Consider the following 14,617-nt stretch of genomic DNA (forward strand, 5'->3'; position numbering starts at 1 on the left):
TAATGTGATATTGGGATAAATTTGTTTCTATTTTATACCTTGCACATAAACGATATTTGTATAAATCAAAAAATTTCATCACACCAATTTTACTGAAAAGATCATCGGCTGGATGTTCTAGTGGCACATTAGAGATACTTCTTAATATCTTTTTTTGTCACGTAAAGATTTTGTGGAGGTTGATATAGGTAGTAGTGCCCCATATGAGTTGACCATAATTTAAATGTGAATAAAATAATGAATTATATAATATTAACTTTGTTCTAAGTGGTAGAGTGTGTTTATGACGATAAAGAATACCGACGATGCTAGATAATTTTGATACGATATGATTAATATGGTCGTCCCATGACAAGTTTTCTTGAAAAATAACGCTTAAAGTTTTAAATGCGGGAACAATTTCTATCTGAGAAGAATTTATAAAAATATCCTTGGTAACATTAATATGTTTATTCTTAGGTCGGAATATTTGTCTTTTGTCTTAACGGCGTTTATTTTTAATGCATTATGTCTACTCCATCTATTAAGCTTTTCTAGTGTTTTGTTCGCGTAATCAATAAGCTCCGACGCTGTTCACGTTATTTCACCCACAGGGGTTGCTCAGACCTCGAGTTCCATTGTGTCTCCCCCGTAATGCGCGGGAACGAAGGAAACATACCTATATGTTTTTCCTTTGTGTGCGCTGGAATATGCCACTACGAAACGTTTGTGTTCGACGATCCGAAAATCACTATGGGAGTACATTCGCAGTGACTGAAAAATCTACATGAGTTATTTTCGCTCCTCTTATTTTCAGATTGATCTTTACTCGCTGGCGAATTGAATATACGTACTGAGATTGAGAAGATCACGGAGGTTTTGCAGTGAATTAAAGGGATCCGAGTTCTAAATTGCCAGGTCTTGGGTGAAAAAGTTGCGGGTAGTTCAAACACTTCTATGGCATAAATATTTTAACGAGACTGGTAATAAATTCTTGATGACTCTCAGCTTTCATAAATCAACACCGCTGTTGTTGTTGTTTTTTTTGTTTTTTTATAAATGCCGATTTTTGCCTCTGAACGTTTTGTATAGCGGTGTGGTTACGTAAGTTGACGTTAAATAGAAACCAAGGTTTGCGGCCACCAGGTTTGGTCGATATATGGCTATAGTATTTTAGAAGTACATTTTCCATTTATATTTCTGTATCGCGATCTTATTTTTGAAATGTATATTTTATTCCTACGTCAAAATATATTTTTGGGCTTATTCCTGGTATCGCGGTCCTATCAAGAGTAGTTGTACTGGTTCAACGACGAGAGGGTACGGAGCGCGTGATCGCCTACGCAAGTCAGTCTTTGTCGAACGTGGATCGAAATTACTCGACGACCGAGACGGAATGTCTTGCCGTCGTCTGGGCCATCACAAACTAACCCCCCATACCTGTACAGAAGCCCGTTTCGAGTGGTCACAGACCACCACTCACTTTGTTGGCTTAAAGACCTGAAGGATCCCTCAGGATGTCTCGCACGGTGAAGTCTTCGACTTCAAGAGTTCGACGTGACACCGATGTTTTGCCTAGGGCACCAGTCGAGTTGGCGTCTGAGCGCACCAACGACAGCGACGACAACGACGACGACGTTTTTGTCCGCGCGGTGACCGTGAACAAGATGGCAGCACATCGCGAGACGATCCTGTGCTGCGTGCACTCGTCGAGCATCTGGACGGAGGGAGTGCAGTTACACGTGTCTTCGCATGATATATGGCAACCTTCGCTGTTCGAGAGAGTGTACTGTACAATGAAAACCTCGGCGGCACCAACTCGACTTGGCTGCTGGTTATCTCTGTCAGTCTTCGAGTGTATGTCTTCCAAGCGTGCCATAAAGATCTGACGGCGGGGGAACTGGGCTACAGCTCAACACTTGCACGGATTCGAACAAAATACTACTGGGCCAAGCTCCAGAAGACTGTACATATCTACGTCCGATCGTGCCGCGAACGCCAACGGCGCAAAAAGCCACCGACGAAACCGGCAGGACCCTGCAGCAGATCACTCCCCCGACTACACCGTTCCAGCAGAACAAAATGAACTTCCTTGGACCGTTCCCGCCGTCGACGCAACGAAACCGGTCGATCATCGTAGCGACCAATTAAATCACAAGGTACGCCGAGACAAAAGAACTCCAGTCGGGAAGCGCTGTGCAAGTAGCCAAGTTATTTGTCGAGGCCATCGTCCTCAGGCATCGTGCCCCTAAAGTACTGATTACAAACCGAGGATCGTTGTTTTTGGCACAGATAACTCAGATCCTCCGGCTCAGCCACACCAGCCAATGTCGAACGACGGCGTACCATCCGCAGACGAACGGGTTGACGGAACGGCTAAACATGGCCATCGCCGACATGATCGCCAAGTACGTCGACGTGGAGCACAGGACGTGGGACGAGGTCTTACCCTAGGTCACGTTTGCCTACAGCATGGCAGTTCAAAAGACTACTGGAGTTCCATCTTTTTAGCTGGTACATGTCTGGAAAGTAACGTCCAATCCAAGTAACGTGGGGCAGCACAACTCGTGCTGGCTCACGAGTCGGCTGATGATTGGAGTGACGACACCCAGGTGGTTTCTCAACGGGCCGAAGAAGTTTGTCAGCTCACCCGACTCCGGATTCAAGACCTGCAGCGTGTCGACACTGGCCGCAACAACCTTCGTCGTCGGGACGTTCATTTCCAGCTCGGAGACAGGGTGGGGGTGTGTATGAACATCCATTCGTCGCCGCCGCCTCGGCGAAAAACTGTTGAAACGGTACTTCGGACCGTACAGGGTACTCCGTCGCCTCGGGTAGCTCAACCACGAAGCGGTGCTGGGCGGAATGCAAGCGTCTTCTAGACGCCGACCACGACCCGAGGCGGTTCACGTCGTTAGACTCAAGCCGTTCTCGCTCGGTAGCACTGAGAACTTTTTGCTTCCCAGAGGACGTTATTAGCTTTCCATTATTTTGTATTGTTTCGTGTTGCATCGGGGCGGTGCGCTTTTAAAGGCGGAGTGATGCCGCGTGCATGATTGAGAAGATACGCTTCTCCGTTCATCTAGACGAGCATAGTAGATAAAGAGCCGAGCGCCGTTTTGGCGATTCCTTCTCTCTCGCGATAGTCAACTGTTACGCCGACACACCGTCGCTTGCTGCTGCCGCCATCGACATTCTCTGCTGCTTCCTGGGCTTGCGTTCTTTTTCGTTTCTGGGACAAGTTCGCCCCCATTAAGTCATTAGTTCATACCGTTTTCTTCAGTCTCTCTGTCTGTCATTCGTGACAATATATATATATATCTGTGTGTGTAAACGCATTCGTATAGTGCTTTGCTTAGGTCAAAGCCGGACAAACTTTAGCTTAGAATCCATATGTTTTCAATGCGTTTTGATGCTTCTTTTTCTAAGCTTTAACGACGTTTATTCTTCCTAGAATGCAACGACGTTTATCTTCCTAAAGCAGTGAAATCGATAAAGAACCTTAGTTCTATTTTCATCCAATGTTACCGTTCGGATCCCTAAAAACCGTCATGTCAATAGGTTTTCTTTTACATGTAGTGCTGGCATAAAAAGTGTATTTATTTTACCAAAATAACTAGCCTTAAAACAAATAATCAATTAGTTGTGCAGGCCCAATCAAAAGTGCAAGTTGCTAAACTGAGTTCTGTCTTTCTTCAAATGCATTTAATTATAAGGGACTCGTCTTCCGATAGCCTTGAAAATTGTGCAGGAAACCAGAAGCAGAATGGATTGCAGCTTACCAGGGGGAAATTAAAACTATGCAGACTGTAGCGTTAAAATAACAAAAAACAACAAGATATTCCTACAAAGCACTTCTATTCTACTGGCTAGTTTTATTAGAGCTTTAATTTCCACAGTATGCAATACCAACAAGCCAAGGTACATGTCCTACATTGTTTAACGATAACTTTTCGCCAATTCCCTAGTTTAAATAAAATTCGCGCTTTGCAACTAGTGAGTTGATTAACTTTCGTTGATTTGCCTCACGTGAATAAACAGTTAAATAACATATTATTTCATTCAGACTTCCAATAAGGGCTAACGGAGCTGACACCACTTAACGACGTTCCCACAGCCGTCCAGAGTACTAAGCAGGAAAGAAACAAATTGAATATTTGTAGGCAAGTAGAAGCCTGGACAACTGCTCGCCCTTACATAAAAGTAGCGAACATCAATCACAAAATATTTATATCAACAATATTGTGAACAATATTGCACACATACGCCCACCACCACCTATCGGAGGGTTAAAATTTTATTAAAAAAAATAGAAGATATTGATTTATCACTCCTGAACACAACCGAATGTTTTAAAGTACTCACCGCCTTCGCCGCAGGGAATGTCTGAGAAGGCAGTCTCTCCACCCAATGAGTCAAGGAGCAGCTCTCCGTTGAGAGAGAAGCCTGTGCAAATGAAAACACCCGCCGTTACACTGGGACAGGGAGGGACACGGTTAGCATGAATTCAAGGGTGCCAGGAACGCTCTGCGTATAATAATTAATTCAAAGTTATTCTGAAGGGTAGTAGACCATGTTATTCACCGTTTATTCTCTCCGCTGCGGTTCGACGTTAGTTCGTGATTTTATGGAGGAGCATACTCAAGTTTAAACAATTTGAGGTCTACAGCATTTCCCATATAAGATTTTTCTTGTCACGGTTTTTTTAGAGTAACATGTTTCGTTTCGTATCCTTTTGAGGATAATATACATATTAGACATAAGCAAATATACCTAGGGTAAGATAATTTTTTCTTAAAAAGTCAAAAACTCAATTTGAAGTCTTACAAAATACGTACGAATTTCAAAGTTCCTCCTGCAGGAGTTCCTTTCTAAAATATTTTGTCGAAGTTTGCAATTTCTATTGTGGGTTTACTTACTTTCAGTGCTTCGGTTATGTTAAGTTAGTTTTTGTTATGGAGGGTATGGCTTAGGTTAGGCTACTCAAGGTGAGGTTAGTATAGGTTAGTATAGGGCGGGTTAAATTAAGTTAGGTTATCTTATGCTACGCTATGCCAGTTTGGGTTAGAGTTAGGTCAGGTCAGGTCAGGTTAGGTCAGGTTAGATCAGGTTAGGTCAGGATAGGACAGTTTATAATAGTTTAGGTTAGGTTAAGTTAGGCCAGTTTTGTTTAGAACAGGGTTGGGATAAGGTTAGGTAACTTCAAGTCAGGGGCGGATCCATAACTCCGTTTGGGGGGGGGGGGCGGAAAATTTGTGAGGATACTATTCTCTTATTTAGTTTGCACGGGGGGGTCCACCCATGTCAAATTGCCCTCCGAGAAGGGGGGAGCGGCCGCCACTGTCGCCCCCCCCCCCCCCTCCTTGGATCCACCCCTGGTTCAAGTTCGGTCAGATTAGAGCAATGTGGTGAGTTGGGTTAGTTGGTGTTGAGAAATGATAAACGAAAGCTCGTAAAGGACAGGACAAGGAAGAGAGACACATAGAGCACACAAGTGCTGACTCGCAACTGATGAGATGAAGAAAATGACGTTCATACATAACAAAAAAAAAAAGTGAAGGACAAAGCACAATGCATTCCCACCATGAATATTTACCGAAATATTAAGAAACTAAGAAAATAAGAAAATATTTGAAGGGCCCAAATGCAGTGCAGATCATAGGTGCAGCTAACACTTAGTCGTTCTTTTCATTAGTATCAGTTGCGCGTCAGCGCTTGCGTTTTCTGTGAGCCTCTCTTCTCCGGTTTTTGTGCGCGGTTTTTCATCATGTCACTATCTTTTACGGGACGGTCAGTTGAAACCAACTTGTGCTACTTCTAGCACTTCGCTGCGCCAATTGTTACGAACAGGTAAAAGCTATTTACTTTGATATGTCTAAATCATTCGACAGTGTTGATCATAACTCGAGCTATTGCTCCACACATTATCGTTATACGGTGACTGTTCTAAACTACTTTTGTGGTTTCAGAGATATTTGTCATGTCATGCAAATCATGATTGAATTTCCAGTGTCCATTCTAAACTATTTTACTCAACTTCAGGTGAACCCAAGGGGCCTAGTCTTGGGTATCTTCTGTTTCTAACATTTCTTAACGATAGAGCCTTGTGTGTCAAAAAAGTTGAGCTCTTACTGTGTGTGGGTGCCATTAAGACTTTTATGCGCGTTGCTACTAAACTTGATTGCAATGCTCATCAGCACAACGTGAATAACATACTGCCAGTACCGTACGAACTTGTTTTTGAATAAGAAGGCAAACCAGGCCGCCCCCCCGCTCCCTCCCCCCCCTTCCCCCCCCCCCCCCCCCCCAGGGCCGGGGGGTGGTGCCCTTGGTATCCCTTGGGCGCCGCCGGCCAGTGTTTGCCCTGCCCAGGGGCAGCTGTTTCAGGGGGGGGGGGGGGGACACATACATTGCACTCCCCACTCTGAGAACTGGAAAAGGGGGGGGGGGGGCAAGCGCCCCGCTTGCACCCCCCCCCCCCCCGGTTGGTATGCCCGTGCATACTGCAATAGTCTTTGGCGAATTATTTGCTCCTAAATCCTATCAAAACTAGGGTTCTTACTTTGAGCATACGGCACGCTGTTATGCATTTGACTTACTCTTTGGGAGGAACTCCAGTCGAACGCGTAACTATAATGAAATATCTCTGGTGTGGTGCCTTGTTAGCGCGTTGTCATTCAATGCTCATGCTTCTTTATGGTAGGCCGTGCGATTAAAACTCTTGGTATTATATATCATATAACTCAAATGTTTAGTCACCCTGCTTGTTTGATTCGCTTATTTCGGGCTATATTTCGTTCACGGCTTTCACGGCTTGAATTTGCCTCAGTGGTTCGAAATTATCTAAATCGGTGCAAAAATCATTGAGACGCATTATATGTGACAGTTACTTTCAGCGTCACTTTTATTATGATTTTGAACTTCTTTACAGTGTTTTACTTAGGCCTTTGTCAAATAGAACATATGAGCGTGATTTTGCACATGTTAATAAGTGGTTAGATTGATGCTAACCCACTTCTGAATACTGTCGATTTTCATGCTCCCCATTGCATTTCCATACATTTTACTGTAATTTGCGTTCAATCCATGTCTAAACTCTCGCCACTTTATGCAAATTGTAATTAATAGAATCGCATCCTCTAGCTTGGACATTACCATGGATACCTCAGTTTTTCGCCGGGACTTGGAGAGTCTAGTTGAAAGTTGAAACTGTAGTACATTTTGGGTGAAGTGTGCCCATTGTTTGTAGTCATGTTAATTTGTACATTTTATGTTGTACGTGTGTTGTTTCTTCTTTTACCTTCTTGTGTGCGCCAATGTGAAAACCGGCGTGGTTGTCTTTGGCCACTCAAAATAAGCAATATTATCATTAATATTATTATTCTTATTTTGGTCAGGTTTATTTTGTTACGTTATGTTACGTTATTTTAAGGCAGGTTAGATTTTGTAGGTGATGTTAGGTAAAGTCAGAGCCATCTATACTGGGAGAGTTTGGCATTCTTTTGAACATGCCGAGAGCCAAGCCATCACAACCGGAGATCTTGTAACCAAATGTTTCACGGGCTGAAGTTGAGCTAGTTGCAGTCATGGGTAAGTTACTTTTAAAAAGTAATTCGTTACAGTTACAGTTATTTTCAGAAAAAAGTAGCGAAGTTACCGTTACAGTTACCGCAACAAAAGAGTAACTCGTTACAGTTACAGTTACTTTCAAAAAGTAACGACGTTACTTTTCAGTTACTTTTCTATAACACAAAATTAAGGAAAAACTAGTGTATGAAAGAACAAAAAATATAGACACAAATCAGTCGGGCTTCCACCATAGCGGTAAATTCAAACTTAGTAATTTAGCTGGATTTAGTCACTATTATGAAAAGAATAAAGACCGAAATTCAGCTGGATGTGTTTTCTCAGATTTGAACACGAAGACTTGTTGTCGGAGTAGTCCTTGTTGCAAAGTTTCCATACTGCGGTCAAATAGCTAGCAACCACCTTCACCAAAGAAAAATACTCTCTGTACGCCGGCCATGCTAGTTCTTTGTTCTCATCAGCATCCCTATCCTTGGTAGCACTAGCACATTGCTGGCTCGTTGACGGTTGCGCTGGGTTCATGGAGCCCTTTGATATATTTCGGTTCGTACCCGGCAAACCAGAAACAAGCCCTGCGCAAACAGCAGTAAATTTTGCCTCCACCGTTGAAACCACACCAAAGTAGTGGCGCAAACCAAAATACGAAACATGCGCAGAGTGGAGCAGTGGCGCTAATCAAGATACCAAACATACGACGAAGTTTTCTCCGCGTGTATTGTCGTTTCACGGTTGATTCACCCAATTAAAAGCGTGCACAGAAAAAAGAAAAACCGCAACAGAGATATTGCTTCAATATACTAAGATTTAAGTGTTGAGTCACAAAGTGCAAACAAGTGCGTAAAGATAACTACATTCTTCTTTTTTTCATCAAATCTACAGGGGGCTATATTCGGATAGTGATTTGCGAGAAAGAACGTATTCTCAAGTTTGTGCAAGGCCAACTGACACTCGAAATGTCGGAACAGACAATTCGGAAAGTCCAAGTAATAGCTGGATTATACTCGTTCAATGATATATTCACAAAGAACTGAAAAGTAACGACAAAAGTAACGTCGTTACATTCATCGTTACCTCAGAAAAAGTAATAGAACTACAGTTACAAGTTATATTCTTAAAAAGTAACTCGTTACAGTTACAAGTTACCGAAAAAGTAACGAAGTTCCAGTAACGCGTTACTACCCAAGACTGGCTGGTTGGTACACAGATGCAAAATAAAGGCCGGCTAGAACGCTAGGGACAAAAAGAGAAAATACAGGAATGATAATAATAATAATAATAATAATAATAATAATAATAATAATAATGTTTATTTAATGTGCCCCAAAACAACCACGCGGGTCTTCACATTGGTGCACACAAAATAAAAAGAAGAAACACAACAAGCGCACAGCTTCAGATGTACAAATAAGCATGACTACAAACAGGTTGCACACTTGACACAAAATATAATACAGTTTCAACTTTCAACTAGACTTGCCAAGTTCCAGCGAAAAACTTTGAGATATGTGAAAATGTCGAAGCTAGAGGATGCTATTCTATTAAATGAAATTTGCATACGGCCGGGACAGTGGTGGGAGTGTAGACATGAATACAACGTAAAAGACAGTACAATTTCTGGTAATACGACAAGGAGCACAAAAATCGACAGAATTCAGAAGTAAGTTAGCATCAGTCCAACCATTTACCACCCTGTGAAAAAAAAAAACAACAAAAAAACAGATCACGCTCCAATTTCTTATTTGGTTATGATGTAGAAAACCCGAGACTGTGGTAAAAGCAGGGAAACTTGGTCCAAGAAGAAAGACAGGGGAAAAGAACGTCTCAAGAAGAAAGACAGGGGAAAAGAACGTCTTACTGAGACGTTCTTTTCCCCCGTCTTTCTTTTTCGACCAAGTGTCCCAGCTTTTACCACAGTCTCGGGTTTTCTACATCATGATCAACATCCACCAGCTCGCCTCTGCACTTACAGTTTTTTCATCTTCTATTTGACAGACATAAGTAAAACATGATTAAGAAGAAATTCATAATCATAATAAAAGCAACGCTGAAAGTGTCTATCGTATAAAATGCGTATCATTATTTTTTGCACTGATTCAATGCTTAAAGACTATGTACGTGTTAGAGAATTCTAAACAACAGAGGCAAAAACAAGCCGTGAACAAACTAAAGCACAAAATAAACGAATCATACAAACAGGGCGTCTGAACTTTTGAGGTATACGAGATATGATATCAAGAGTTTTCATCACGCAGCCAACAATAAAATAAACATGAGCATTGAATGACAACACGCTATCAAAGGCACACACCGAGATATTTCAGTACAGTCAGGCGTTCGATTGGAGTTATTCCCAAAGAGTAAGTAAAATGCACAACAGTGTGTCGTCTGCTCAAATAAAGAACCTTAGTTTTGGTAGGATTTAGGAGCAAATTATTCGCCACACAACCCTTGCACTATGGTATTCACTTCGTGCTGAAAAGCATTACAATAAAGAGGAGTAGCAACGGCGCACAAAAATCTTAAAACAAATGGTACGCCGACCAACACCTGCCCCCCCCCCCCCCCCCCCCTTCAGGAAATTCTTGCATCCGCCCCTGCACGAGGCTATATCCTTAGCAAATATCAGAAACAGAAGAGGCCCAAGAATAGACCCCTGGGGGACACCTGAAGTTGAGTAAAATAGTTTAGAAGGGATACTAGAAATTCGAACTCGATTCGTACGACATGACAAGTAGCTTTGAAACCAGCTAAGTAGTTCATAACAACAACCTTATCACGATAATTTGTGCAGCAATAGCTCATGATCAACTTTATTGAATGCTTTAGACATATCAAAATAAATAGCATCTACCTGTCCCCTGTTCGTAACAATTGTTGCAGCGAAACGTAAAAAGGTGCACAAGTTCGTTTCAACCGACCGTCGCGTAATGAAGTCGTGCTGCGAAGTCAATAATTTTTGATGAAAGAAATGAGTAATGAGCATACCCACCGCTGTACGTCTGCGGTATGTATGTCTGCTTTTTCTTTCTGTGTTTTTGTCCCTTACGTTCCAGCTGACCTTTTCTGCATATGTTTCCCCCGCCATATCGTGTTACTAATTAATGACACTCCCTCGATTAGCCAACCCTTTGGCTGGAGTAACGTGCGATCCAACGAAAATGGTATATCCGTAATGTAAGCGCCTTTGGCTTTTTCCACACAATCAATTGCTCTAACTGGCGCTCTGCAACTATCTCCAAAAATATTAACGTCTCTCATTTCCTTCTCTAGTCTAGATAATTACTTTACCCACCACAATATATTACCGTCTCTCATTCATCTTCTTTTAGAGCGCAGCTCTTAGGCGCCCGTTTCCGGCTTGAGCGACGTCGCCGTCGGCGTAACCGCGCGTTGCATGCAACCCCCGTTGCGTGCAACGCAAATGCAACACGCATGCAAAGCTTTCATGCAACATGTTGCATGCAAGCGGCGTAACCGCGCGTTGCATTATGGGCAGTTCCCATAATGACGTCACGAGGGTTACCCTCGTGAGGGTTACGAGGGTTACTCTCCCGAGAGTTACGAGGGTCATCGTCGCGAGAATTACCCTCACGAAGGTCACAAGCGTTACCCTCACGAGGGTTGCGAGGGTTAGTTACCCGCAAAAGGGTTACCCTCACGAGGGTCACGAGGGTTGCTCTCACAAGGGTCATGAGGGTTATGAGAGTTACCCTCACGAAACCCCTGCCTGAGGTCACGTGACCCCTCCCTGAGGTCACGTGACCTCAGGGAGTCAGCTATCCCTCAGTACCCTTCCATCCTCCTCCTCAAGAGCTGCGCTCTAATCCGGCGTTACAGGGAGTTGTAAACGGGTTTAATTTTTTCACAATTACTGCCAACCGCTATTTCGCATAAAATTGCGTCATTACCACAACTTAAACCTAAATCTTCCATTCGCGAAAACTAATACATTTCAAAATTGCTCGTTTGGAATTTTAGTCAGGCTAAATTCGGGGATATTTCTAAAGGCACACCTAAGTGTTTTTATTGGTCAAAATATTTTCAGTGTGATATACCTTTGTTACTTGTATTTTATATGACCTGTATAGCATGCTTCTTTTTTCTCATTAATTGACCTATTATTCGGGAACCATCACTGTTAATGCTTTGCACTATACCCCCTCCCCCCCCTCCACACACACACACACACTCATTTAACGCATCAGACTGAAGTGCCTTTGAGGGTTATTAAACTGAACTGAACCACCGCGAAATTCGTTTGCCATGCAGGAACTGCGAACCCGTGCTCTAAATTGACTGACCTTCTTTGATTGAGAAAGTATGTTTTTTATTTGAAAACAAACAGAAAAAAATCTTACTTGTAAGTTTTGTTATTGGAGATCAATAAAAAGGTTAGGTTAGGTTAGGTCACGCCCTAGTGTAGCAAAATTGCTAGACTTGGAAACCCCATTCAAGCAATGTATGAGCGACGGTAGAGCGCTCACTGATGGTGCGGTCGTGGAGGTCCAGCATGCAGCCAATGACATCCCCGATCTGCCACTGCTTCCCGTACACCTCGGAGCCGCCGGCGTGGTTCTTGGCAGCCTGCAGACGAATCACAGCCGATTCTCGGTATGGCCGATTCACACGACGGAGCGAATCGCCATTTCCGTCCGCGGATCCTGTACCACGTGACCGTCACGTCACTGATCCATGCGATTCGCGCCTCATCTGCGCACACGCGGACTGAAATGGCCGAGAGCCTTTTCACTCGCGCATTTTTGGCGGGTGATTGACTTGCAAAGCGTTTACTTTGGCGACGCTACAGCGTTTGCTATGTTTTTGTTTGTTTTTAGCCGAGCAATACAAAGATGGCGCATCATAGTATGATGTGCGTTCGGTGGTTTATTGTTCCCGCGTGGAACCAATTTTTGGTTCTGCGCGTGGAATGAGCTGCAGACACTTGGCCGTGCTGACGCGACGGAAATTCCGGTACTCCTCGGGGTCCCTGTCAAGCGTCTGGTCAAGGCTCGTCTATCACGCCATGACCCTTGCTGCACGTCCAATCAACTTTCCACACCGCGAGACCTTTCTTGTGGCTGTGGCGTACTGAAGCAGGGCCTCCTCTTTAAGTTACACTGGCCTTTCGGCTTCTCTCCAGGAGTTGTACAGGCCCAAAGCTCTAACTAACCCAGGACATGCACGGACGGGTTACTGCCACCTCCTAGCGGCTGTTTTTGTTTTGAACCGATAGCTTTAAGAAACTTGTGTCACAGAAAAGCCGGTGTTGGCGTCGGTGACGGTGACGGACGAAACAATCTTGATTCGTCGATAGGATCATGACGTCACAGCCACGTATATTCACGCGCGGGAATTCAAAACCTTCCGCAACGCTCACCTGGGACTCGACGTCAAGGGTATAATGAAAGAGATGAAAACATGACATGTGGTGCGATTTGAAGGTCGCTGCATGTCTCAGATGGTTTCACTTTATAAAGTAATTCATTTTCCTTAAATAAAAGAAATCCATAAACTGGCGCGGGTTCAAATCCCACAGAAGCTGGATTCGAACCCACGCCAGTTCGTGGAAATCCACGAACCCACGCCGGTTTGAATCCCGCAGAAGCGGGATTCAAACCAATGACCCTTCGGGTGTGAGCCAGACACACCACCAAGTTCAACTAGACCACGCAGACGTTTTTATGTAAATCTTCATTCCATAATGTGTTGCAAATACCGCAACACACTTTCAGTCACACTTCTATATAAGTCGAACATTTACTCCTAAACCTATTTATAAACACTTATCAAACACATTATATATGTGGCATATGTGCTCTATTCCTGGACAGCGCCACTTTTCCCGATGAACGCTGCGCACTGTGCGGAAAGGTGCTGGGGTTTCGACGATGCGCCCATTTTCGAGATGGTCTGGAAGCCACAGGAGCTTCATCTTCAGTTCCCATGTCTTTGGGTCAATCACGAGGCATTTCGTGCCTTTTACGAGCAGCTCACCACGCCAGCAAGTCTTTTTTTTTTTTTGGCGAGAGCATTTACTCAAATAACCATCCCCACATGACCCACCTCAAATTGTCCTGTGGGTATGATGTGTTTCAAGTTTATCACTTCTTTGAGAGCATCAAGGAAGTCTGGTGCCGTGTAAGCCCTTGCAGCCATGTCAGCATGTAGAAATGCAAAAATTAGGACGACATTATCGGTTCCTAACCTCACCTAATATAAGAGGCCACGTGGACACGATTGCACGGCTTGCGAAGGAGAGGGTTTTATATTTAGCTATCGCGTACCGGTCATAAAGGCGAAGCTTACACGTCCTTCTGTAATTTTTTATAGTTTTTTATTGTATATTTTCAATAATATTAAAAAATAAGATGTAAACATGGTTTTTAACAACCTGGGCAACGTTCCTCCAAATGTGGCAAACTTGTTTTTAAATGATTTCGGTGCGACATAATACCAAAATCAGATGTAATGTGACCAGGAGGCGGTGGTGCAGCGCGAACTGGCGCGCAGTTGAACACTGGCGTGAACGGCGTGAACGCTTGGTCGTCTGCTCTGTGCGTCGTGCATCGTCGATACTAATCTAGTTGATGATTCATGCTTCCGAAAAAAAACCCAGCTAAATGTAATGAGATACACTGAGAGAGAGAGAGAGGGAGATAAAAGTGAACAAACATACTGTTGGATTAAATTTCGTCTCACCTTAGCATGGATTATTGTTAGCCGCGCATGCTAAAAGCGCGAGCTACTTGCTTTGGATGAAGCCTCGGCGAGCGCTTGTGCAGCGAGTGCTCCAGTCGAGGCAGTGAAGGCTTGCCGGAGCGAAGCCGGTTTAGATTACGAGTCAACTCTTTTCGCGGCAGATTCATGTGACGGACGTAAACACCACGTTTCTTCGTTGATTTGTCTGCTGCAACGCTAGCACTAAAGCGCTTTCGACGCCTCACCAGGGACAGATGCCACCTTGTTTCCAAAGTCATTGACGTCACGTCAGCGTCGGGTTGTGATTCGATGCCGCTTCGTAGTTCGCGAAAGCGGTTAGGGCAAATCGGTC

At 43.8% G+C, this 14,617-nt stretch overlaps 1 protein-coding gene across 1 annotated transcript in view; it reads right to left on the reverse strand.

Moving 5' to 3' along the window:
- The window catches only part of LOC8026823 (ryanodine receptor), a 561,398-nt gene that overhangs the window by 355,413 nt on the left and 191,368 nt on the right, over positions 1-14,617 (reverse strand). The window contains exons 31-32 of the mRNA XM_040217827.3: positions 12,051-12,150; positions 4,345-4,425 (exon numbers count right to left, since the gene is read on the reverse strand). Of these exons, the coding sequence (XP_040073761.2) occupies positions 4,345-4,425; positions 12,051-12,150 (181 nt within the window). The remainder of the gene's footprint in view (positions 1-4,344; positions 4,426-12,050; positions 12,151-14,617) is intronic.

Source organism: Ixodes scapularis, unplaced genomic scaffold (assembly GCF_016920785.2).
Source record: "Ixodes scapularis isolate PalLabHiFi unplaced genomic scaffold, ASM1692078v2 PGA_scaffold4__175_contigs__length_147842914, whole genome shotgun sequence".
NCBI classification, from domain to species: Eukaryota; Metazoa; Arthropoda; class Arachnida; order Ixodida; family Ixodidae; genus Ixodes; species Ixodes scapularis.